Genomic DNA, 23,859 nt, shown 5'->3' on the forward strand with positions numbered 1-23,859 from the left:
AGTAACTTAATAAATAAATAAATAAATGACGTGAATGATAAATATTAATTGAGTAAAACAAATTAATACTGAATTATAATATTAAATAAGATATTAGAGGAAATTATGAATGACTCATACCGTTCCTTTGATGTCCCTTCGTGTCTTCTAAAGAAATAATTCTTATCTTATTTGTTTCTACTAAATAACAAGATCAACTTCATGTTCAATTTTAGTTATTTAAAAATCTTACAATAGTTTAACTGTAAAAAAAAATTAATTATCAAGTACATATAAGTATTTTAAAACAAAATTACAAAACACTTCATTAATTCTCTTCATAGTTAATCATTTCTACAATATAATTAATAATAATTATTCTAATACATGATATATTACTTGGAGATTGCTAGTTTTCTCCTATTGACCCACTCACCCCTTTATTGTTTCATAATAGCCAATAATCCGTATGGTACCATAATTTGATTTCGATAATATGATAAGTGATATATATTGACTTCAGTAGGGGAGAAACTGGCAATGTCTGTTGGGAAAAGAACTCACACAAGCAGTCGTAAATTAAACAAAAATAAAACTATTTTTCTATTTGTGTTATTAAAATGAAATGTGTACCACAAATAAATAGGTAGAAAAATAAACCAATAAATCCAAAGTAATAAATCAACCATAAGAGACTCAAATTTTTACGTAGAAAACCCAAAGCGAGAAAAATCATGGAACCGTAGTCCGATATAATTTTTCACTATATTAATGGAATTACAACACAAATTCTTCTTCAGATAATACTAAAGGCAAACAGTTACAAGAATCTCAATATTCTTAGCTCACAGTAACATCCTAATATATGTCTTTCTAACAAATAGATATGTCAAATAACAGTCAATAAGAGGATAAAATAAAAATCAAAATTAGCAAGAATATAGAAGGTGATGCAAAAATTTACCCTCAAAATTTAGGAGAAAACATAGTTAATTATGCAATCAAAGATTGAAAAACTTTACCCCCAATTGTAACAGCCGGCGATGTTCTTCCTTTTCTTCTCTCGTCTTAAAGTCAAATTTCATGGCAATTTTTACATAGCCCTAACTTATTTCGTTTAATTACTTAAATGCCCAAATTGATGGAACCTAAGCTTGGGCCACCCAAATGAGATAGACCCAACATAATCCTACATTACCAGACTTCCCTAAATATAACAAACCAATGGTTATTTTTAAGTGTGTTATTAGTTTGTTTCAAGTTCAAGCGTGTTATAATTAAGAGGTTGGTTTGTCTCCACTGATAGTTGCGTTGGACTCATTATGTATTGTTTAGTGGATTTAGGGTAAAAGTCATGCTTGTATGGAATTGGTCTATAGTATTTTTGATATTCTACACTTGTACCAAAGCAGGATTTCCTGATATGTCATATCTCAAGGATATATAATCAAACAACAAAATGCTTTAACTCATTAAGCTTTTCGCATACCGGTTTTCATGTATGATTGGAGGATTTTCCTCCTCAATTGTCTTGTTATCTTTGATTTTTTTTTAAAAAAAAATAAATGAGGATTTTATTGCAAAAAAAAAAGGGTTCAAATTAGACAGTTTTTTCGTTTATTATTTCATGTCCTTTATTAATTAATATTAATACAATTTATATGATACAAAATTTAAACTCTAGATTTCTTATATCAATAAAGAGAATTTAGCATGCGAACGAACACTTGTAAGTTTTTTGCTTCCTCACACAACAAACACCTTTTTATCCCTTAAAGAAAAAGACTAACAACTCAACTGTTTTGTGTACATGGCATTTTTTTTTTTTATATTTTGAAAGTGACGATGATTTTTTTTTTTTTTATAAAAAAAATTCTTTCTCAATCTTTAGTTTGTTTTCGAAGGAATGTCATGTGTTACTGCTACGATAAAACAAAGTAAATTGTACTCAAAGTTTGGTAGAAAAATACAGTAAAAAATACAGCCCACCAAACCTACTTTTCGATTTTTTTGTACATATAATATTACGTATACGTAAGTATCTCACTTCCTAAGTTTCCTCCAATTTCGGTTGCAAATGGAAGAATTAGTTGATGTGGATGTTGAATCATAAAAGATTAAACTTAATTTTTGCCTAATCAATTAAAGGAAATGGGTCCTACCTATTTAATTATCATATGCTTAGACAACATTAAGCACTAAGGCAAACGAAAAAAACAAGAGTGTTTTCATTTTTTCTAACACAAAATTGAGAGCTCAATCACGCGTCCAACAAAATGATTCTTCTTGCTACCAAATCATAATCGCAGCCTATCCTATAAATGACTATCTGAATTTTGTGTGATTTTTAATGAAGCCGGCTAAGATATATATATATATATATATATTTGGTATGATTCTATAGAACATGTTTTGATCAACTACAAATATTAATAGGCAACGCGTTTAATATGCCTTTTGTGGCCTGCCCTGTTCATTTTATTGACCACGTCTCTTTTTGTTTACTCAGTATTTGCCACCAAATCTATTGTGGTTACTAATTACATTAGCTACAATTAATAGATATTGAAATTGGAGGCCAATAACCAACATGCTAGATATCAAGCAATTTGATTCTTGGAAAAGAATTATTAAAAGATTAAAAAAGAAGAAGAAGCTAATGTTGTGATCTGAATAGAGTGACGATTGGATTTGCTAGAGCTATTAATTCATATTATGCACGTATAAATGAATACATAATGAAATGAGATAAAATAAATAAATAAAAGCAAATTCGAGTTGAATTTGTTATAGGTAATGAACTTTGACATTCAAGTGTGCATTTGGTTTAAAAGAAAAAAAAAAGAGAAAAAGACTAAGAATATTTTAGAAATTAGTAATATTTTAGAAATGAGTAGAATATTTATGAAGGTTTATAACTGTAAATACAATAATACCGAATAAATAACTGATTTGTTTTTCTTTTTTTTTATTAAAAAAATATTGGATGAAGTGAAAAACTCACCGCTAAATGCTAACATTTGCTTTTTATTATTACTTGAACTTGCGGGACTGTAGGAGTAAAGTGCATTAACGATCAGTCAAGTTCTACCTCTAGTCAATTGAATGTCTTTGTAATGGCCATAAATAGAAGTATTTATAATTATTAATTAGGTAAAAATTAAAATAACCGACATTTCTTTCTAAAGTTCCATTAAGTCGAAGGGATTTCACAACGTTGGTGTTGAGTTTAATTTATCATGGGCGTAACGCACTCTCTCCTGTTTTGGGAGTTCTCTGTCCTGTCTTTTAAGATACTTGGAAAGTGATTTTTAATAATATATTTATCATAAACTATGAACAAGTAAATGAACGTGGATGGCTGATAAAAAAACCCGCACATAAAAATCTTGTCTTATGTACATTTGTCACGATAAATAATTGAGATTTAATTTCACGTTCCTATCCTTGCTATAATTACCGATCATAACTTCACAACCATAACAAATATATATATATATATACACATCACCGTTCAGTCTGATATAAAACCGTAGAAATTCATGATAAAAAAAAAACTCTAATTTACAATATAAAAATATTCGTGATGTCATGAATTTTAGGAAAATTGTGTTGAGAAAGATGAGAGAAATAAAGAAGAAAATGAAAGATAAAGAATAAGTGGGTAGAGAAATAAAATAAATTTCTCTTATTTTTCTCTCATATTTATCGACATCTAACACAATGTCATATCAATATAAAATCAACTCTGAATTTGATTGCAGTATTATTTTTCCGCAATACAATGTCATATCAAACCTAAATTCTATGATTGTAGATAAAATAAGATAATTGATCTTTTTTTTTATATTAAAAAAAACGGCAGAGTTGATTTTTAATTTCTTTCATTTTTTTTCTATTATATACACTACAGTATTTTATTATAGTTATAAATAAATATGAATATAAAAAATTAAAAACCATTTATTTCCCACCAAATCTTTATCTGCGTCTTTCTCTCTCTGTTGCCTGTTCAAAGCTCAACAAGAAAAGGAAGGACCAAAAAAAAAAAAAAAAAGGAGGAAATGCAACAGAGGGGAGTTAATGATTCTCACGTCCCCCAGCAGCCCCCACTCTGTTTCCTTGAACCAAACTCCAAAATCCAAAAATCTCTGCAACAATTACAAATCTTTGACAACACAACACCCTTTTTTTTTCCCAATTATTAAAATAATATTTTCAAGAAAACGACTCTCTCTCTCTCTCTCTGTTTGTCTTTCCCATTTTGCCATCCATTCATCATCAGCTTTTAGAGCCATGACCGAAGTCCTCCATTTCCCTTCTTCTCCAACCACTACCACCACCCCCTCCCCTTCTCCTTCTCCATCCACATCCTCTTCTCCTTCTTCCTTATCCTGCGCGCCCCCTTCCTGCTTATCCTGCGCGCCCAGCTCCATTCTTCTCCCCAATGGCGACCCCGTCGACGACGACGACGACGCCGAGGGTGGTTCTAGTAATAATTCGGTAGCGTTTTCGCGAGAGAGGGAGGCCGAGGGGGATCAGTTGTCTTTGTTGACTCTGCTCATCGCCATTTTCAGAAAATCTTTGGTTGCTTGCAAGAGCGATACGAGGGACCTCTGTGCCATGGAGATCAGCTGGCCTACCAACGTCCGCCACGTGGCTCACGTCACTTTCGACAGGTTCAATGGTTTCTTGGGCTTGCCTGTTGAGTTCGAGCCTGAGGTCCCCCGTCGAGCTCCCAGTGCTAGGTACATTGTGCCTTTCTTTTTCCCCCTTTTTTTTTGTTTAATTCTTCCTTTCTTGTGATATCAAAATTGATTTTTTTTTTTTTGGGTTATTTGATTGAAATGTGAATGTGGAATGATTGAATTGGTGTATTGAAACGCAATGTTAATTTATGATTATTGGAATTTTCCTTCCAATATCCATAATTGGTTGTATTTTTTACTTGCTAGTTTATGCAGTGCAAATTTTGTAATTGTGATTGTTTCGTGTTCAATTGTTGAGATATTCTAGGTTTGCATCCTGTATTACTCAATTCAATTCTTAAAATGTGCTTTTTTTTTTTTTCGTGTATTGTGGATGCTGACAATTGAAGGTTGTATCCGATCATTCAATTTGTGGAATTTGTTGCTTTTTGTGCATTAATGTTGGTTGACTGAAGGATATATTTTTGGTTCTTCAAGCTAATGCTCATCTTCTATTATTTTCATTCCTTGTTTGTTGCTGGCTTAAAGTATTTTTCCAATTTCTGTCTCTTCCTTCAAATCTGAGTTTGTGTTTCTCAGTGACGGGAGAAAAAGGCATGTTGAGGTCCTTCTCGAGGGCAGTCAATGCAGATTTTAACCTAACTTGCAGTCAACTCCTTTCGGTATTGTCTCAAGTAGTCAAATGAGTTGTGTTTACACATTGTTTGAACTGTGTTACACCTATAATTCATTTGAAAGATTCCTCATCCTTAGGATCCTTTATTCAGATGTTCTTCTGACGTGGCAAAAGCCTTGTACCTTTCCTTGTTGGGCTTCCATTAGGAAACCTTTTATTTGCTCTTGTTTATATATCTTCTTTTTACGTTTTCGCGTCCTTTCTTATGTGTGCACTCTCTGATACAGAGGCTCAAACATTGCTGGTTGAGAAGACCCATATGTTTTCCTGAGAAACCAATGTCGCAAAGCCATCTGTTATTGTCCTAGATTGCTACCTTTACTGCATATTTACTATTTGGTTGATATTAATAGCTGGATTCAGTTCGTATTACGCATGCATGCACGCAGTTTGTGAAACAAGAGATTTCATCGGGAAGGAGATTAGTTCTCCATTAGGAAATTTACATGAATGCCAATCTGCATCAGCATCATCTCAGAAAATTGAATAAATGCAGCTAATTCCTATAAAAAATAATGTAGAACCTGCAAGCAGATTTTGCATGGCATTTATATCCACTGAGGTTATATAGCGTTGATCTTTGAGGCCCTAAGACTGAAACTATTACTCATCTGTCTTTTTCAAATTTACTCATTTACTTAACTAGCACAGTAATTACCTCTCTGATTTCCTCTTTTTTTTTTAATCTTTTTATATGTAGTGCAACTGTTTTCGGAGTTTCCACAGAATCTATGCAGTTGTCATTTGACTCTAGAGGAAATAGTGTGCCAACGATATTACTGCTAATGCAAAGGCACTTGTATGGTCAAGGAGGCTTGCAGGTATCCCTCTTTGTCTTCTTCTGTTTCCCTCAGCGATCTTTCTCATCATCAATATGGTAATTGGACAATTTCTGTTCAATTAAGTGTTATTGCTTTGCCCATATGATGGGGCTTGTTTTATCTGAACACTTTTAGCTGAATTTATTTTATGTATATTCGTTTGCCGTCTGACATCAGAAATCTGTGCATATAACTTTGCAGGCAGAAGGGATTTTCAGGATAAATGGGGAAAATAGTCAAGAGGAGTATGTCAGAGACCAATTAAACAGAGGAGTGATACCGGACGGCATTGATATACACTGTTTAGCAGGACTTATCAAGGTCTGTCAATGATAATTAACCTCAGTTGCTCTTCCTTTACATTCAGGATACACTTAGGTAGTCTTTCATAAACTCTAAGCTATCAACTGTCATTCTTCCATTTGATGGAATCCAAGTGCAGTATTAATCTGAGCTGCTTGCTGGGTTTGCTTCTCAGTTCTGAATTTTTGTTTAGTTACTTTCCAACCTGATTAATCTCTCTGTTATTGATGAAATATAAATATACTATGTTCTGAATTGTGGTCGGTGATCACTTCACAAACTATGTCCTGTATACTCTAGACAGGTTACTAGTCAGCCATCCTTTCTGTTACATGGTCCTTTCAATGATGATTATGATGGAACTCAATGACCATTCAATGATCCTATTTCTCTCTTTGAACCACATAAGATAACTGTAATTCAGGGTGAGGAAGAAAGCTTTTGAGTAGGGAAATGTGAGTTATCTTGCTTAGTATTTTAACCCTCGTAAGTTTTCTCCTTTGTGATTGGCAAGATGATGTGCACGAGGACCATGAATCTCTCAGGGGTTATAAAACTGTCGTTTGCAAGGAGCACTCTGGGGTTTTACACCTTTGTGCTTGCACCAGATAAACATGGAACTACCATTAGTTGTGAGAAGTCCTATAAGGACCTATATTACCCAACCTTGTGGTTGTTGTATTCCATAGTTAATGTTTTTCCTTGATCTCACTTATACATTGGTGGCATTTGAGTAGTTAATTAAAGGTTCCAAAGAAGATGGTATTTTAGGCAATTGCATGTTTTAAGAAAATGTTTCTTTGGTTCAAGAGTGACGACTTTCATCTTGTCCTTTGTGTGTGTGGAAGTGCATCCAAACACATTGTTACAATACATTTTTCTTTTCTAAATCGACTCTCCTTTTGCATCAGATTTTTAGATATTGACTCGATTATATTTTATTTCTTAGGCTTGGTTCAGAGAACTCCCAGCCGGGGTTCTGGATCCATTATCACCTGAGCAGGTAATGCAATGCCAGACAGAAGAGGATTGTCTTCAACTTGTGCGGCTTCTACCCCCAACAGAATCTGCTCTGTTAGATTGGGCCATCAATCTGATGGCTGATGTTGTCCAACAAGAGCACCTAAACAAGATGAATGCACGCAATGTTGCAATGGTTTTTGCACCAAATATGACTCAGGTGATTTTTTTTTTTTCCAATGATTTGCTTAAGTCCCAAGTCCCACATTACGATTGCCAAGTAAATAATGACCTTTTTGGCATTGCCCTTCGTTGTTGGAATTTCAGTATATATCTAATGTGTACTTAAAATTCCATGTAAACTGCCATCAATCAATAATCTCTATGGAGCATCGATGCTTCCTTACTAATCCTGAATTCAGAGCCCCTAATTCGATGCAGAAGTCATTCAATTGGTTGTCAATTATGTTGCTGATGGCAATGCCTGGTTTGGATAGCATTGCCAATGACTGTAATATGGACCATATCTTATGACTTAATTTTGGTTGCAGATGGCAGACCCTTTGACTGCATTGATGTATGCAGTTCAAGTGATGAACTTCCTCAAGATGCTTATACTGAGAACATTGCGAGAAAGAGAAGATTCTGTGGTAGAGCATACTCCTAGTTCCCGTTTGGAGCCTTTTGATGAGAATGGACACCAGAGTGCCACAAGATCCTGTCTGGAAGATGCTGATAGAGATAATGAAGAGATAGAGCAAGCCTTCATCACTGAGGAACCTGTAATGGAAGGCTCCACAGACACTGGTCGGAAGAATGAGATTACTGTTGAAGAAGATTGTGATCCTATAGCCGCTGTTGAGAAGTTAACAGTAGATAGTGATCATTCTCGTGAGGCTCCATCCCAAGTTGACACCTTCATTTCTGAAACAGATGCTCATGGAGTCATTTGTTTAAAGGCTTCTGGTGCTCATGCAAACGCGACAATGTGCATGATTGGCCAATCAAGTGATTCAAATCTAAAAAGGGGTCCCAGAAGACTTGACAAGCAGCAAAGTGTGCCTCAGAAAACAGGAACTGTTGAGAAGGCCAAAGGAATCAGCAATCTAAGCTGTATAAATTCAAGAACAGAGCGTATTGAAGCATGGCGTTGACAGATGCTCAACTGCAGTTATAGCTCAATTGATTCTATGAGACGATGACACTTGAGTCCGTAAGTTTGTTTGGTTTGCATATTGTGAGGGAAAAGTTTGTGAATTGTCATATATGTTTTCTGCGTGCCGGGAGATTTCCTTTGACCCTTTTGTAATTCCACGGACATCATCTCCATGATACGGCTAACGTTTTCTGTTTCCAAAGCTACTCTCTGCTTGACATTTGGATGTTATTCATGTGTTTCTTATGTACATTTCTATTTCTCTTCCATGACTATTATTTTTTTTCCCCTCTCTTACCTTTTGGTCGTAGTACGAAACAGAGACCATTAGCATTTGAATACAGTTGATGGAGCTTCATAAACTAACATTCTATCTAGTTTTGAGGAACATTTTGTGTTTATTCATATTTATGAGGATGACCAAACTGACACGTATTTCTTCAATTTTTTGGGACCACAAAATAAGTGGACGCTCGCTAGGACGTCACCGCTCCTGATAGCCATAGGCATTATGAGGAAGAAAATTACTCACGATTATGGCATCGGCACCTCCTCCGGTTAATTTGTAGGTATAAGGTTTCGGGAGTAGGACGGGGCATTTATTTATTTATTTATTTTTATACATTGATATATTACAATCAAAATTTTATTAATATTTATAATAAGAAATCTATTAAAATTATTCTTGATAATTTTAATATGACACGGTTCTGATGTATACCTTCACATAATACTAATGGAATATCTATTTTACCCCCTTGTTAACGGAGAGATATTTTCACCCATATTAAATTTAATTGGGAAGGGAATCTGAGTGCGGTAACGGTAGGGACTCAAATCCATGTAAGCTTGAGTGGAAGGCCAATTTGGCAGAATAGGATAGGGTTTGAAAAGGAATGATAGTAGCCAGTCTTGTTCCCAAGAAAAGCAGTGGACTGTGGACATGCTAATACGATCAATAAGAATATTCTTGGTGGTGCTGCTGCTGCCAGTGAATGGAGTGTAGTATTAAAAGGAAACTTGGTTGTGCCTCACTCTCTTATCTATCTAGCCTATGTTAAGAAAAATTTGATAAGGTAGGGTGGTTAAGATCAGTTGATTGTTACACATTGATGGGTGCTCTATTTCTGGAGATCTCTCTTTCAGTTACCTGAAACTTACGTCTCAAGTAATAAATGCTTGAAATGTCCATTTAGAGCTACTCTTGTTAGTAAAAATTTGACATTATTTCATTCGCATACTTGTAGCACGTAAAATTTTTACCTAAAATGTCATAACTATAATCTTTATTGTTAAATTTATCTATATTTTAAGTTATTAGAGTTTAGAAAATATATATAGAGTGAGTTTCCAATTAAGGATTAGATTTTTAACCATATTAAAGTCAGGAATGTACTAAAAGATAAAAAATACAATTTCAATACACTCCAAAGTCCAACATTGCATTGAAATTTATATTTCTTATTTCTTATGGTGCGTTTACTTCATGGAATGGGAATGAAGTGGAATGGGCTAGAATGAAAATGAGAAATGAGAATGAGATTTCAATGTTTACTTGACAAAAATAAATAAGAATGTGAATGTGTTGGAATGCCATTGATGTGTTTACTTGGCAAAATAAATGAGAATGGGGAATGGGAATAAAAATCAATTTACCAAAATACTTATAGTATTAATAATTAATAAAAATAATTAATTTATCATTATTAACAATATTATCATTATTGTTGCTACTATTACTATTACTATTATTATTATTATTAATAAAAATAACATTAACAATAATTAATAATATTTAAAATAATAAAGTTAATAAAATTTATTATTATTATTATTAAATTTTATTAACTTTATTATTTTAGTTATTATTAATTATTGTTATTATTATTTTTATTAATAATAATAATAATAACAACAACAACAATAATGATAATATTGTTAATAATGATAAATTAATTATTATTTTTATTGTTAATAATGATAATATTAATAAAAATAATTAATAATAACTAAATTAATAAAGTTAATAAATTTTAATAATAATAATAATTATTATTATTATTATTAATGACATTTCAAATAATAAAATTAATTGTGATTTAAATGAGGGTAATTTGGGAAATATGAAAAAATTAGAGGGATACAAAAATAAACATATATTTCATTCTCATTCACTCATTTTCATTCTCAATCCCCCTATGTGAATGGGATTCATATTACTTATTCCCAAATTATGTGGGACCCACACATTTTATTATCATTCCCAAATTATATTTTACCAAGTAAATATGGGTTTCATTCTCATTCCCCATTCCTCATTGCATGAAGTAAACACACCATTAACTTATTCTTAATTTTAATATGATCAGAAATCCAATCTTTGATCGGAAAACTTAATATTAATAATATTTAAGAAGAAATATTTAAAACATGTTTTGCACTGCCTTTGACATTTTGACCCATCATATATGTTTAGCTATATGATTAGAGAGATAAACATCATTTTGAAGATGTTTTAAAAGAAAAATGATCTGATTTTGACTCTTATTATGGGCAGCGGTTTCTATTGTTTTGCCAATCACATCCGTGTATCCCTGGACTGCACCGCGGCAATGACTTGGCATGTCTTGATTGGCATTTGCAAAAATCAGTCACCGTCTCTGACCGAAAGGGAAACCATTAAGCTTCATGTGTGAATGGCATAGGATACCGGAGAAAGCCTAAAAACCTTGTTCTAACATTTTACCATTAGCAACATTTTATATATATATTTAGTTGAAGAGAGGCTGTTGGAATTATACACATGAAAATAATGACCACTAAAAATTTGATGATGGAAGGCTCAGTAACCACTCATCCTTATTAAGCTCCAACAGAAGAGCTACCACCCCAATTAATAGCACCTTTCTCTCTTTGATTTTTTCAAACCAAAGTGCAAATCTCGTGCCCTCTTCTCTTCCTTTTTCCTATTACTCGACTCTGCTCCCACCGCACCGCACCGCACCACACCAACAATAACTTAACCTACTTTCAGCATCATCCAACAGCATAACTGGATAGCCAAAACAATATGGCAGCCTGCGGGAGCCTACAACGCATATTTGAAAACTCATTACCAGAAAAACCAGCCTCACTTCTTGAATCCTTCTCCACATGGAACCAAATGACACCTGGAAAACCCGCCAACCAATCCTCATTCATTGAGATCTTTGGTGAACTTCATTTCAAACAAGCCTCTGATCATTCTTCCTCTTCGTTGTCGTCTTCGTTTTCGTCTTCGTCTTCCTTTCCCATGTCATCACTCTCTTCCTCTTCGTCCTCTTTGGTAGACTTAGTAGACGTAGACGGTAGCAAGAGGATTCCATCTCTGGACTCATCTGCAACCGCTCCAAAGATGATAAACGACGGCTTTTCTTCTTCAGTGAATTCTGAAAGCTCGGTGCATAGCTTCAGATACACGGGTTGTCACAAGAAGAGTGATAGCTTTTCATCTATGAATTCCGACAGCTTGCAACTTTGCACTGAGGGGCTTGGTTTCGAGAGCTCTGATGATGTTGAGGAGTTGAGGAATGAGATGACTGAAGAGTGGCAAAACAAGCAGGGGAAAGTGAGTATCACAAAGCATTCACCAACGGAGAACGTATGCGGTGAGTTCAGGAGGTCAAGAACAAGCGGCGGAGAATTTCCTCCTCCGATTTCTTGCATAGGGAAGAGTGGTAAGCCTTGGGTTTGCTTCAAGTCTTACAGGCACGATGGCAGGTTTGTCCTCAAAGAGATTAGGATGCCAAGCCAAGAGTTCTTGCATGCCTGCAGAGAAGACGGGCGATTGAAGCTGCAGTTTGTCCATCCAAACGATGACATCCAGGAACTAGATGAAGGGGAGTACGAGGAAGATGAAGTAGAAGTAGATGAAGATGAGGAAGAAGAAAATGGAAGCGTCCATGATGACGGAGAAGGGGAAAAGGAGGCTGATACCGAAAAGTATGAAGCTGAAAATGACTTGCGACATAGAGAATTGCAGGTTTAAGGAGAGTGATTTCAGGTTCTGACACTGTTTCCAAGGGATTTGAAAATAAGCAGACAACAAAGCACATGAAATCAACTTTGCTGTCCACAAGATAATCCTGGGCATTTTTCTTTCCTCCTCACTGTGGAAAAAGAAGAGAGAACAAAAAGACCAAGGCATTTTTTCTTCTTTCGTCAAATCGATGTCCGGGCATCAAATCTCTTTACAGTTTGCAATTGTAGATCACTGGATGTTTGCTAGAATATGAAGCATCAAATGCCAAGTAATTTTAATCAAATATTATGGTCAGATCAGAGTGTCACATGTCAACTCGAGAAATAGTGGGGATAATAGAATATCAATAATTTCCTTGAGTGGCAAGCTCATTTTTCGTTCAATTAATTTCTTAATGCCGGTGTGTGAAATCTCATCCTCATATTGGTACCATACGATGCAGAAAGCATGACAAATAGCCAACATTCAATTCACAAGAAATTATGAGAATACCACCCATATCAAATCAAAATTCAAAACCAAGGTAAAGGGAGCAAAAAATATCATGCATGCTCCCAAATGGACATCTCACACCCAACACTCAACTTAGAGCAGATATAATGGGGATAACATCCATATCATATCAAGATCTGACAATGGTAATGGAGCATGAGATAATGCTAGGCCCCAAATCTTTTTCTCAAAGTTCAAACCAATCAATAGGAAAGAATGACAATAGAGTATTTTTCTGACAGATTTTGCTTGCTTAGGGCATCTTGCATGCCGCTGTAGCCACAGCACACAAAAGACTGTCACAGTGAAGCTGGTAAGAAAGATTTTAACATTGAAAATTCACCTCAAACTTTTAGCTGTTTACCCTAGTAATGGGGAAGCGAAGGTCAAGCTTTGAAACATATTACCAGACAGATGACTAAAAGGTGTGAGTTCAGAACATGAATACTGACACCAGAAGTGTAACTTCATGTGACCCCAAACCACGGTAACCCTAATTTAGATCTTGACATGTGAAACTACCACCAACACAGGCTCTCTTTACACGTGTAATGACCTGAAAACACATGATCACTGTGGTCCTAAATCTGTCTATAAGCGAAAATATAATTCAAGGCCCTAATGAGAACCACAAAATGGGTATATATCAAATTGAAACTTAGAGCAGCACTTAGGAAATGTATGTCCAGGATAAGGATCCTCACTGGTCATCCCTGAAGAGATAAAAAACTACTCAATGATTAAAAGTTTAATAATGAATGCCCATCTGGTAAAAAAGGAAGTGAGAAAGCAAATCTGAAGGAATCGACTCAAATCCCATATAATTCACATTTTTCCACAGATATTTTGGCAAGCCGGAAACTTCTTTTACATGGAAAGTAGTTGCAATAGATAGACAAACAAGAGCTCTCTAGAAATGTTTCCATGTAAATAAAGTAGAGATCTTCTATGGACAGCACATAAGATTTTTAAATAAAGCAGAGATCTTCTATGGACGGCACAAAATATTTTATCTACCAGTCAAATGGCAAGATACATGTGTCCTCTATCTCTATGGACAAGATTAAAACCATTAATGTAACTCGTAAAACAAGCTTAAATCCAGGTTTCAATATCATTTTTTGTGGGCCATGGGTTTATGATACTTTAAAAATACTCTACCTCCCACCTGCACACACAGATTTCAGGTAACAAAAACAGAAGTCTCGATGATTTACCTCACTTTCTAAACGATTTGAACAATCCAAGTAAAACAATAACTTGACCATATAGTCAGATACATGATGACGAAACAAGACAACAAGAATTTGGCAACAGACTTCTCAGTGAACAACTTGTATCTTGAATGAATGGCTTGCAAATGGAACATGAGCACAAGATAACTGATTTTAATTTGACACACTACATATGGCTTCATAGTGATCAATCCAAAGTTATAATTGCCACAGGGCCTTAGAACCATAATTTGGTTCTGAGGCTCAATCTCAACAGATCAAAAATGTTGTCTTTTGGTTTTGATAGCCCAAAAGTTATAACATCATCTGCAATTCATCATCTTTCTTTTCCCCTTTATTGTAACAGAAACAAAACAAGGCAGTAAAGGGATTCACTTTTTTCGCCTCCAGGAGCAAGGAAACCATTAGATTACCTCTACATCAAGGTAGTAAAGATGGAGAGGGAACAACATCACAATGAGGGATTGCTGCCATCTAATGTCAGAAGAACTTTATACAATTCAGGACGTCGATCACGAAATACTCCCCAACTAGATCTCTTGGACTTGAGTTTATCCAGATCAAATTGTGCAACAAGAACTGCTTCCTCTTTGTCATCAGCAGCAGCAACAATCTCCCCGGTTGGGCCTGTAAACAGAGCATCAACTTTGAATGTATTCACAAGAAGTAGTGCATGACTGTCATGTGAAGGATTGAATTGCATGCCAGCAAAAAGAGGAACTAAGTACCTGCAATAAAGGAGTTCCCGTAGAATGTGATTTGACTCTTTCCGTGCTGTGTCTCAATTATTTCTTTTCCAATGCGATTCGAAGCAACTAGAGGTACCTGAGTTAGTCAAGAGTAGGTTAATCCCCTACGCAAACATAGGCTTCTCTCAAAATAAACTTGCATTCTTGGTGCCACAACAGGGACCAGCACCCAATACACCGAAGTCTATTCTGATTATTACAGATCTTACATGTGTTACATCCAGAATGTTATAAAAAGGAAAAGAAAATAAATTATCAACAATAATCATGGCGGTAGCTGATCACATGAGAAAGCAAGGAACACAATGGGATGCATTAGAAAAGAAAAGAAAAAGAAAATGTGGAAGAGGGTCAATTTTTTGGGGATGACAGGAGCACAATATAGAATAAACTTTATTTGCAAAAAACAAGTTATTGTTGTTTAATGGCAAAAGATGTAGATCATTTAGTCATATGAGGTGAGACTACGCATTGTTATAAACTCTTTCCAAAAGCACATGAATATCAGGACAAGGTTGCACAAACTAACCTAGAATCAGCTGGATTAATCTCACAATAAATAAAGCTGCCAGTCTAGCAGTCTATGTAACTTACTACATTAGCCCCAGCATGCCCTTGCATCACTCGCCTCCAGTGATCACGAGAATCAAGTCCATCATCTTGAGGTTCAGAACCAATAGCAGTAGGGTAAAACAATATCTCAGCACCTTGTAAAACCATAGCCCGAGCTGCCTCTGGAAACCACTGATCCCAGCATATTGCTGGCATTGAAAATTTAGAAGAAACCATTGAGACTATAAAGCAGAAGTCAAACTGAAAGATATGCTCACACAATGTTGTTTATTTATTAGCATGGCCAAGAAGGTAAAATCTTATTAAAAATCAATAGAACCACTTACCAACTCCAATTTTTGCAAATTTAGTTTGGAAAACCTGTTCAGAAATGGCAAAGGAAAGTCCAATTGAGAAGGAAAATCATCATCAAATATCAAATCACTGAAGCATATTACATTTAAATTTAAATTATTCCAAGCACCAACCTTGAAGCCAGTGTCCCCTGGATTGAAGTAGAACTTTTCCTGATAGCCTGAATTGGTAGGAAAATTATTCCTAAATGTTAAAACTAAAAAGTGAGCAAACATATGACTGTTCAATCAACAAAGCATCCATATTTAGCTACCTGGTCCATCTGGGATATGGGACTTCCTGTAGAGTCCAAGATCAGATCCATCAGCATCAATGATCGCTATTGAATTGTAATGGGCATTATTGGCCTCTTCAAAGAAGCTAACTGGTATCACTACACCTAGCTCTTTCGCAAGCTCCTGCATCCTAAACAATGGCCACATGCATAAAAATTGAAATCAAAACCAGTTGATTTGTTCTTGTGGCAGATAAATAGTCATGGCATTAAGTAACAAAGTATAGAAGAATCTAGCTTACTAAAGTAAAACCAGAAGCTAATTACAATCAGATAGATTTACTTGAGAATTGTGGGATGGTCCTTATATGGCTTAGCACGCTGAAAGAAGACCTCTCTTTGTGCTTGACAGAAATAATAACCCTCAAAGAGTTCCTGGTGAAACACACAGGAAAACAATAATGTAAGCTCAGCGATATCAAGAGGCAACAGTAACAATGAGAGTCATAGTAAAATTTTATGCCACTTTTAGTTACATGGCAAACCTAATGAAACAAACGAGGCCATCCTTTCATCTTTCTGACAATGGATAATCTGACTTGCTTATTAGGGCCTCGGTTCTTAAGGAGATCTTTAATTGAAGGGAAAAAAAATGTGCCAGCAGCAGAAAAGATCTTTGTATATTATGTTGCAACTAGATGCAACAATGCCATTATCTGAACCATATAAATGCTGTTCATACACCAGATACAATACTTTCAGCGCAAGCAGAAACTTTCTAAACTAACATCACTGCATTGACCTCAGTGACAATATACAATGTATTCAGAAATATGCCTTTGTTTTTGTCATTTTATATAATATAGCATTTGCTAAATACATGGATTTTTTTGGAGTCACAGGGATCGTAAGAATTAACAACGGTGAAAAAAAAATGTTGTTACATTCAAGGTACACATGATGCAGCTTCAAATATGCATTCAGTCTTACATAGTCTCATTGAAATTGATCCTGAAAGCAAAGGATACAATGTGTACTTTGATAAAAACAATTACCTGAATAAGAATTATGTTTGCACCTTTTCCATGAGCAGCTCTGACCAGCCTGCATAAGATATCATGGAATGTTAAATGCAAAAACATAATGGGGAAGCTAATTGGTGGCAAACAGAAATTTAAAGTCTATTGTCTGAAGCAGTACTTTGAAAGATTCAACCAATATACACCTATATAATCACACAAGATCATGCACTGGAAGGCGTATGCACACGCACACATAGGATGATTCAATAGATGAAAGTTTGAGTGATCAAAGAAAACAAAACTTCCAAAAAACTCAGGCCTTACAATAGCAAATACGAAAAGCAAATAGCATTCAAATGGTAAGCTGCATACTTTCATACTCTTTCTGGTACACTACTGCTATTGGATCAAAATTATCCACTTTTGCTAACTTACTGAGTGCAGCAGCTCACTAAACTGCCAACATCAAACTCTTTAGTCAACAGACTAGCAGCTTCAGTGTACAATGTGCAAGATAAACTTGAAAAACATGGATTATCAGTCCAAAAACAATCTTTTTGGCTACTCAATACAGAAAGGTTATTGTTAGTGAGACCGAATGAACTTATAAGACATGGTTAAAAACAATGATATCTCGGAGTCTGGTTATGGATCAAAATCAAGAGCAAATTCTTCAATCACTTCAAGGACATAATAGTTGAAAATAATTTACGAACACACTGAAGATTCAACGAAACGAAAACAAGGAAAAAGGACAATAAGTAAGAAGTAGGACCTTTCAGCGGTGGCAAGATTAGTAGAGACATCGTCGGTGCAAGCGAATTGCAGAGCTGACACCACCACTTCACGTCTCTTTCCCTTCTCCATTTTTTTTCTACCCAGACAAGATGTCGATACCTGAGCAACCAACCAGGATTTGATTTGATGGCCCAGTTAAAAGTAACCTAGTTTTGTCACGAGCTTGAGCTTTTCCTCAGGTCTCAGTTCCTTTTCTTTCTTCGTTTTTCTTTTTTCCTTATTAACTGTTTTTCATTTAACCCGCGTAGGATAATCAACTTTTAAAGATTGATTTGTGTACGTTTGATAAGGTAAGAAAGATAATCGTTTGATAAGCTGCGTTACAAGTTACAACGGTGGTATCATACCACTTCTTTTGTCTTTTGTGGCGGCACCACTGTATATTTTCATAAAACCCCTTCTGTCATTTTTATTTAAATTTTACTTCATAAATATTAAGCTAATTTCCATATACGTCCATAGACACATTTCAATTAGCACCTTATACTATTTAATATTATTCTTTTTCTATGTTGTACCAGTATCGTAATACTCTCTTTTCTATTTTGAGATTGAATAAGTGCTATGTTTAATTTAGAACCTTAAATTCTTTTTTAATTTTAATATTAGGATTTTTTTTTTGAAATCTACTATCAAATTTCATTTAACACTTTATATTCTTTTTATTATAAGTTTTCAATAAATATTATATATAGTACTTTTTACTTACATGTATAACAAATTATATAATTCCACCAGCTCTATTACAAAAAAATTATAAATTCTCTTACTCTTATTTTTATCATGTTATTTATTTCAAGTATTATTATTTTATGGGTGCATTTAATTCGTCATTATTTATTGCATTATGTTGTATTGTATTATTTTTTTATCACATTAGGCTATATCAAACTATAATTTAGTAAAAACTTTTATCCTTCATATATAATAATAAAGTTTTTAATAATATAATGTTAGTTCATACTACATAAAATTAATTTAGCACCTATTTGGAGATGATGAATTATTATTTACAAAGCAAATTAAAGAATTAAATGACATAATAAAAATGAAAATATGAAAATTACAATATTTATTGTAATGGAGCTATTGAGGTTAGATAATTTGTTGTGAATGTAAGAAAAAGTACCACAATATTTATAAAAAATTGATATTTATAAAAAATTGAAATAAAAAGAGCGTAAAAATGTTAAATGAAATTTGATATGCCAATGATTCAATTTCAAAATAGTAAAGAGGTCTATCAAAAAAAGAAGAAGAAGAGGTATTGTAATACAAATACAATATTAAATAAAAATATATAAATATGATACAATATAAGGTGTTAATTGAAATGTACCTGTGGACGCAGAAAGAAATAAACTTAATACTTATTAAACAAATATTAAATAAAAGTGAGTAGAGAGTTTTAATGAAATTTGTCACAAAAGACAAAAGAAATTATATGATAGCACTGTTCTTAACTAAGCTGGACCCATATATAAGATTTGATGGTTAAAAATTTGCTGTTGGCTGTCCGCGCCCACGCACGACTCTTTGTATTTGTTTGTAATAATTTTATTAACTGTTTTTTTCTGAAGATTTTCATCCATTCACCAGCAAAGGCATTTTTTTATCTAGGTAAATAATAAGCGTACTGAAATAAGAGAATTTTTACTAACAAAGGTTTATCTGGTAACACCAAAGCCAGACTTTGGAATTCAACCAGTATCTGGCGAAACAAAAGAGAAATAATACAAACAAACGGGGTCAATAATAATCCAAGTTCTGTTTATTTCCAAGCAATGTATGAACTCAGTAGTGAGCAGTTGTCGTAGATAGAATGTCGTCCATGGCCCTCATTATCTATATCTAGCATATTGACTTCAGTCCTGGACTTGTTCTTTCTTCCTGCTTGATTTGAGATACCATCCGAGAGCACTAACACCAGTTATGATACCAGCTATGACTGCATAGTTACGGTACTGGTCAGTTGATACTTTCTCAGTTGAAGCTCCCGCGGCTGAGGTAGGTTTGGCTTCAGCTCCTGACCCTGAGCTAGCAGCAGGTGTCTCTTCCGGCTTGGGTCCCTGAAAACAATCAATTAAGCATGGTTTAGGCAAATATCAAACAACTACTCCAAGCAAATTGAGTTTTGTGGAATGAAAACCCGACAATCAACTAGACCTCAGCAAGAGTGCAAATATGCTCTGTTAAAATCAAAGCTATAAACATGCGCACGCAATGATGCACCTAGTGAGCAGAGGCAGGAGACACTGAGAGTATGAAGCATCTCAAATAGTCAATACCTAGGAGGACCCTTTTTTTACCACCAGGATTTTGTGTAGTTTTCAATCGAAAAGGTAAGCAACCAAGAGCTTTAATTATGCCCACTCTACCTCACCACTCCTATATTTTATGCCACGAAAGCAAATGACACTGACATGTTTCAAACACTTAAATTCACATTTACATTTCAAAACTTCATTTAGGCAGCAACACATGTTCATATTTGTATATACATTCACCCCCCCCCCAACTTTGTCCCATAAGATCATCACTTGATGAAGCTAATGACTGACACTTACAGCAAACGATGCTGCTCAAAAGCTCGCATCATCTCAGACATGGAATACAACCTGCTAAGATCCAAAAATAGATAATACAGAAATAGAGTGCGATCATACCTTGCGTGCCATCTTCTCCAATTTCTCTTGCTCAACTTTCTGCAAGATTAGTAGTACTTAGTAAAACATTGATATCACAAAAATATAAGCAGGCAGACATCCCAAGCTACAGTAAAAAATGTCACTCATAAAAAAGTGAGAAACATTAGAAAATTTTCAATCCCATCAATAAGTCTTCATGCTCACAAAAGTGAACTTGAAGAAGATGCAAAAATAATTTCACAAAGTATTGCTGGACAGTATTTGGCTGGTACCTTATAACAAAACTCTGATCTACTATGAAGGAATATTCACTAACTTGAGTGAGCGACTATTCTGATTACCCATCAACAGTTAATTCTTTATCAGAATAACAAACCTATGTAGACTTAGTGCAGGACCATATGTTAAGGACAATTCTGAGTTAGATTTACGTCAGGATCAAGTACTTGCCCCCTTATAGGGCGGTTAGATCGGAAGACTATAATAAGCTCTATTTCTTTTAGCCAGATTGCCTACTTCACAAGACAATAATATAAAACAATAATGGTTCATGAGATTGATAAACCCCACCTTTATTTGACAGATTGAGGAACATGAGAATCTTAGACAAAAAATCCTATCAAGAAAATGAAACACTAGAAAGATAACAGAAAAACATAATGGTGAAAAGGACCTAGGATAGGAATAAAGATCAAAATACACAATCAAATTTTTCACAATATTAGCACATGTTAAAACCTTAGTTTGCATCAGAGTAACAGCATTCATATAAAAACGAAACTGACCGAAATCACAGCAAAAGGATAAAAAACAGCCTGAAACAAAATGCATGCATGTACACATCTAAAGTTGTAGAAACATTACTTTGATGTAAACATTCTCAGCTGCTTTTTCCTCCTCACTCAGTACTTTGCCACTGCTTGAGAACCTTCGAGAAAAATTTCTTACAGCAATCCTTGAAGCCATGATGGTGGTCATAAAACCCCTGTCAACAAAATAAAAGACAATAAACCCTTCAATAAGACAGTAGTCTCTTAATCAGTTAACAGAGTTAGCTCCAAACACAAGCAAAAGAAAGAAAAGCATTTCTCTGACGTCAAATATCTTAACAATATATAAAATGTCCTTACAGCTCTCTAAAATACAAGATTATAGAAATAGCTGACACAATGTCAAATCCTATTCAAGATGGTATCTGCATTAGCAAAATTCGAACAGGGCAATCGACATTGAGCATCAGAAGCCCAAATAACAAAACCCCAAACTATCAAAGCATCGAAAATCAAAACCCCAGTTGTGCGAACAGTCAATAACCCAACAGTAAAAACATTGAATAACTGATAGTAAATGAATCCATAGACATTCGAGCATAAAAGCTTACTAATTTGCGAGAAAATAAAAATAAAAATTAATTATTTAAAGAAAATTTGATTACTTTTGGATACACGGAGGAAGCTTTTCGGCTTTGTGTGTTGGAGAAATGAAATGGGGAGGTTTGTTTTGGTTACCAATCTGTATAGGGTTTGAACTTTGATGGGGTTCTATAAAGTGGACCCGCTTCGTCAGATTTAGGGGAAAGAAGATATTCGCCGTCTGATTTACGAAAGGGAAGGATTCGCTGCCACTGTATGCATTTCATTAAAAAGAACTCGCCAGATAAAAATGGAACAATCTCCGTTGTTTTTAATTATTGAATTTATTTGTATTAAAAAAAATATTGGTTAAAAAAGGAAAGACAACAATTATTCAGCTCTACTGCAAAAACAAGAATGCTATTGACACCCCCTTTATTATCCTCATACCACCGCCTTCTTTATGTAATTTTTTTTATACACAAACATGTAATTCTAATTGAACGCAGCAACTATTTCTCTCTCTTCTAACTCTCGTAAAACCCACAGATTCTCTGTTATTTATTTTCTTTGTAAGACTCTTTCAATCCATCAACGTGTCAATTTTTTTTTTGACTCCTCATCCATCCAATATTCTTTTGAAATAATCTTTTTTTTTTCTTACAGATTTTGTGCTCTCACACTTTTTTTTTGGGAACTATTATCATACTTAAAGACTACTTTTAATATCCTGTTTTATCTTAAGACCGAGAAAATCGAGAAAAAAAAAATATTATATTTACTCACTTTAGATATTCAATCGAAATACTAACAGATGTGGTATCTTATGTGTCATTTATTGAGTGATGATAGGTTAACAATTAATAATAAATCAATTAACATAAATAATTGGTGAAACATCAGTAAGCATCCCAACTATATATTTAAACTAACTAATAATAAAATAAAAATACAGTAATAAGCGTGTATGAGGTTTAAGAAGAAAATGGTATCTTTGGTACTAACATGAATATAATGGAAAATGGGTCTCATATGCATTTTAAAGGGACATTAGAAGCTCCACTCTTACAAAAAAGTTAATAAACCCACGAGGGTCCACTTAAAGATAGGCCCAACAAAAACTTTCAACAAGAAATATCCAAGTATAATTAATGAGTAGAGCATTTAACATCCCTTTAAAATCCTTATAATACTCTTTTTAAATTTTATTTCTTAAAATACCCCAATTTAATTGATAAAGTTAAATTTATAAATTAAAATTAATATCCTGCTATAAAATTTTACAATAAACGGAACTATTCTTTAAATTTTTTACTTATAAAATTCATACAAATTATAAAATCTGAAATAATATCATTTTTATTATTTTATTCTTATCATGAAAACTCCAAACTCTCATAAATTTCTCATAAAAGATCATTTTAATTAAATTTTAAAATATAAATATAAAGTATGATATAAGATGTGTATAAGTTTGTTAAAAAAAAAAATTAAGTCTTAGATTAAATTTTGTTTCCAAAAAAGAAAGGTAATTTGTCTTTGACTATTTAGATAATTTTAATTAAAAAACGGTTTTCTTAAAGGAGGTATGAAATCACTATTCATAATCAATTATTAGAGTTTGAGCTTTGATTCACCTAGTGCCTTATCCACCCAGAAGCCTCACTGCTGCAACTTAATCCGCAATTTCACTTCGATCTTCTCTGCTATCGAACATCCACTCACCTCATATTCATATTTTCAACTGATTGCAAGTACATTTGCTAAAATAACACCTAACATCACATAGAATGAAAA

The 23,859-nt window shown here is 34.0% G+C and overlaps 4 protein-coding genes across 4 annotated transcripts; 2 read left to right on the forward strand and 2 right to left on the reverse strand.

The window, feature by feature from the left end:
* The first annotated feature begins 3,981 nt into the window (after positions 1 to 3,981).
* Positions 3,982 to 8,856, forward strand: LOC102621050 (rho GTPase-activating protein 5). Its single transcript, XM_052431872.1, has 5 exons — positions 3,982 to 4,727; positions 6,065 to 6,185; positions 6,387 to 6,506; positions 7,438 to 7,668; positions 8,000 to 8,856. The coding sequence occupies exons 1-5, from the start codon at positions 4,063 to 4,065 to the stop codon at positions 8,600 to 8,602; spliced, it is 1,740 nt and encodes a 579-aa protein (XP_052287832.1). The 5' UTR covers positions 3,982 to 4,062; the 3' UTR covers positions 8,603 to 8,856.
* Positions 8,857 to 11,674: 2,818 nt separating this feature from the next.
* On the forward strand, positions 11,675 to 12,631 carry LOC102621519 (protein FANTASTIC FOUR 3). The gene has a single exon (XM_052432789.1). It carries the CDS (start codon positions 11,675 to 11,677, stop codon positions 12,629 to 12,631), a length of 957 nt encoding a protein of 318 aa, XP_052288749.1.
* Positions 12,632 to 14,485: 1,854 nt separating this feature from the next.
* Positions 14,486 to 18,296, reverse strand: LOC102620758 (N-carbamoylputrescine amidase). The gene is made up of 9 exons (XM_006487834.4): positions 18,040 to 18,296; positions 17,298 to 17,346; positions 16,586 to 16,677; positions 16,282 to 16,433; positions 16,142 to 16,188; positions 16,001 to 16,034; positions 15,696 to 15,862; positions 15,081 to 15,177; positions 14,486 to 14,979 (listed from the first exon to the last, which is right to left on the reverse strand). The coding sequence occupies exons 1-9, from the start codon at positions 18,129 to 18,131 to the stop codon at positions 14,804 to 14,806; spliced, it is 906 nt and encodes a 301-aa protein (XP_006487897.1). The 5' UTR covers positions 18,132 to 18,296; the 3' UTR covers positions 14,486 to 14,803.
* Positions 18,297 to 19,699: 1,403 nt separating this feature from the next.
* Positions 19,700 to 22,328, reverse strand: LOC102620495 (uncharacterized protein At2g27730, mitochondrial). The gene is made up of 4 exons (XM_006487833.4): positions 22,146 to 22,328; positions 21,575 to 21,695; positions 20,729 to 20,767; positions 19,700 to 20,131 (listed from the first exon to the last, which is right to left on the reverse strand). Exons 2-4 carry the CDS (start codon positions 21,686 to 21,688, stop codon positions 19,928 to 19,930), a joined length of 357 nt encoding a protein of 118 aa, XP_006487896.1. The 5' UTR covers positions 21,689 to 21,695; positions 22,146 to 22,328; the 3' UTR covers positions 19,700 to 19,927.
* Positions 22,329 to 23,859: the final 1,531 nt, after the last annotated feature.

Source organism: Citrus sinensis, chromosome 8, assembly GCF_022201045.2.
Source record: "Citrus sinensis cultivar Valencia sweet orange chromosome 8, DVS_A1.0, whole genome shotgun sequence".
NCBI classification, from domain to species: Eukaryota; Viridiplantae; Streptophyta; class Magnoliopsida; order Sapindales; family Rutaceae; genus Citrus; species Citrus sinensis.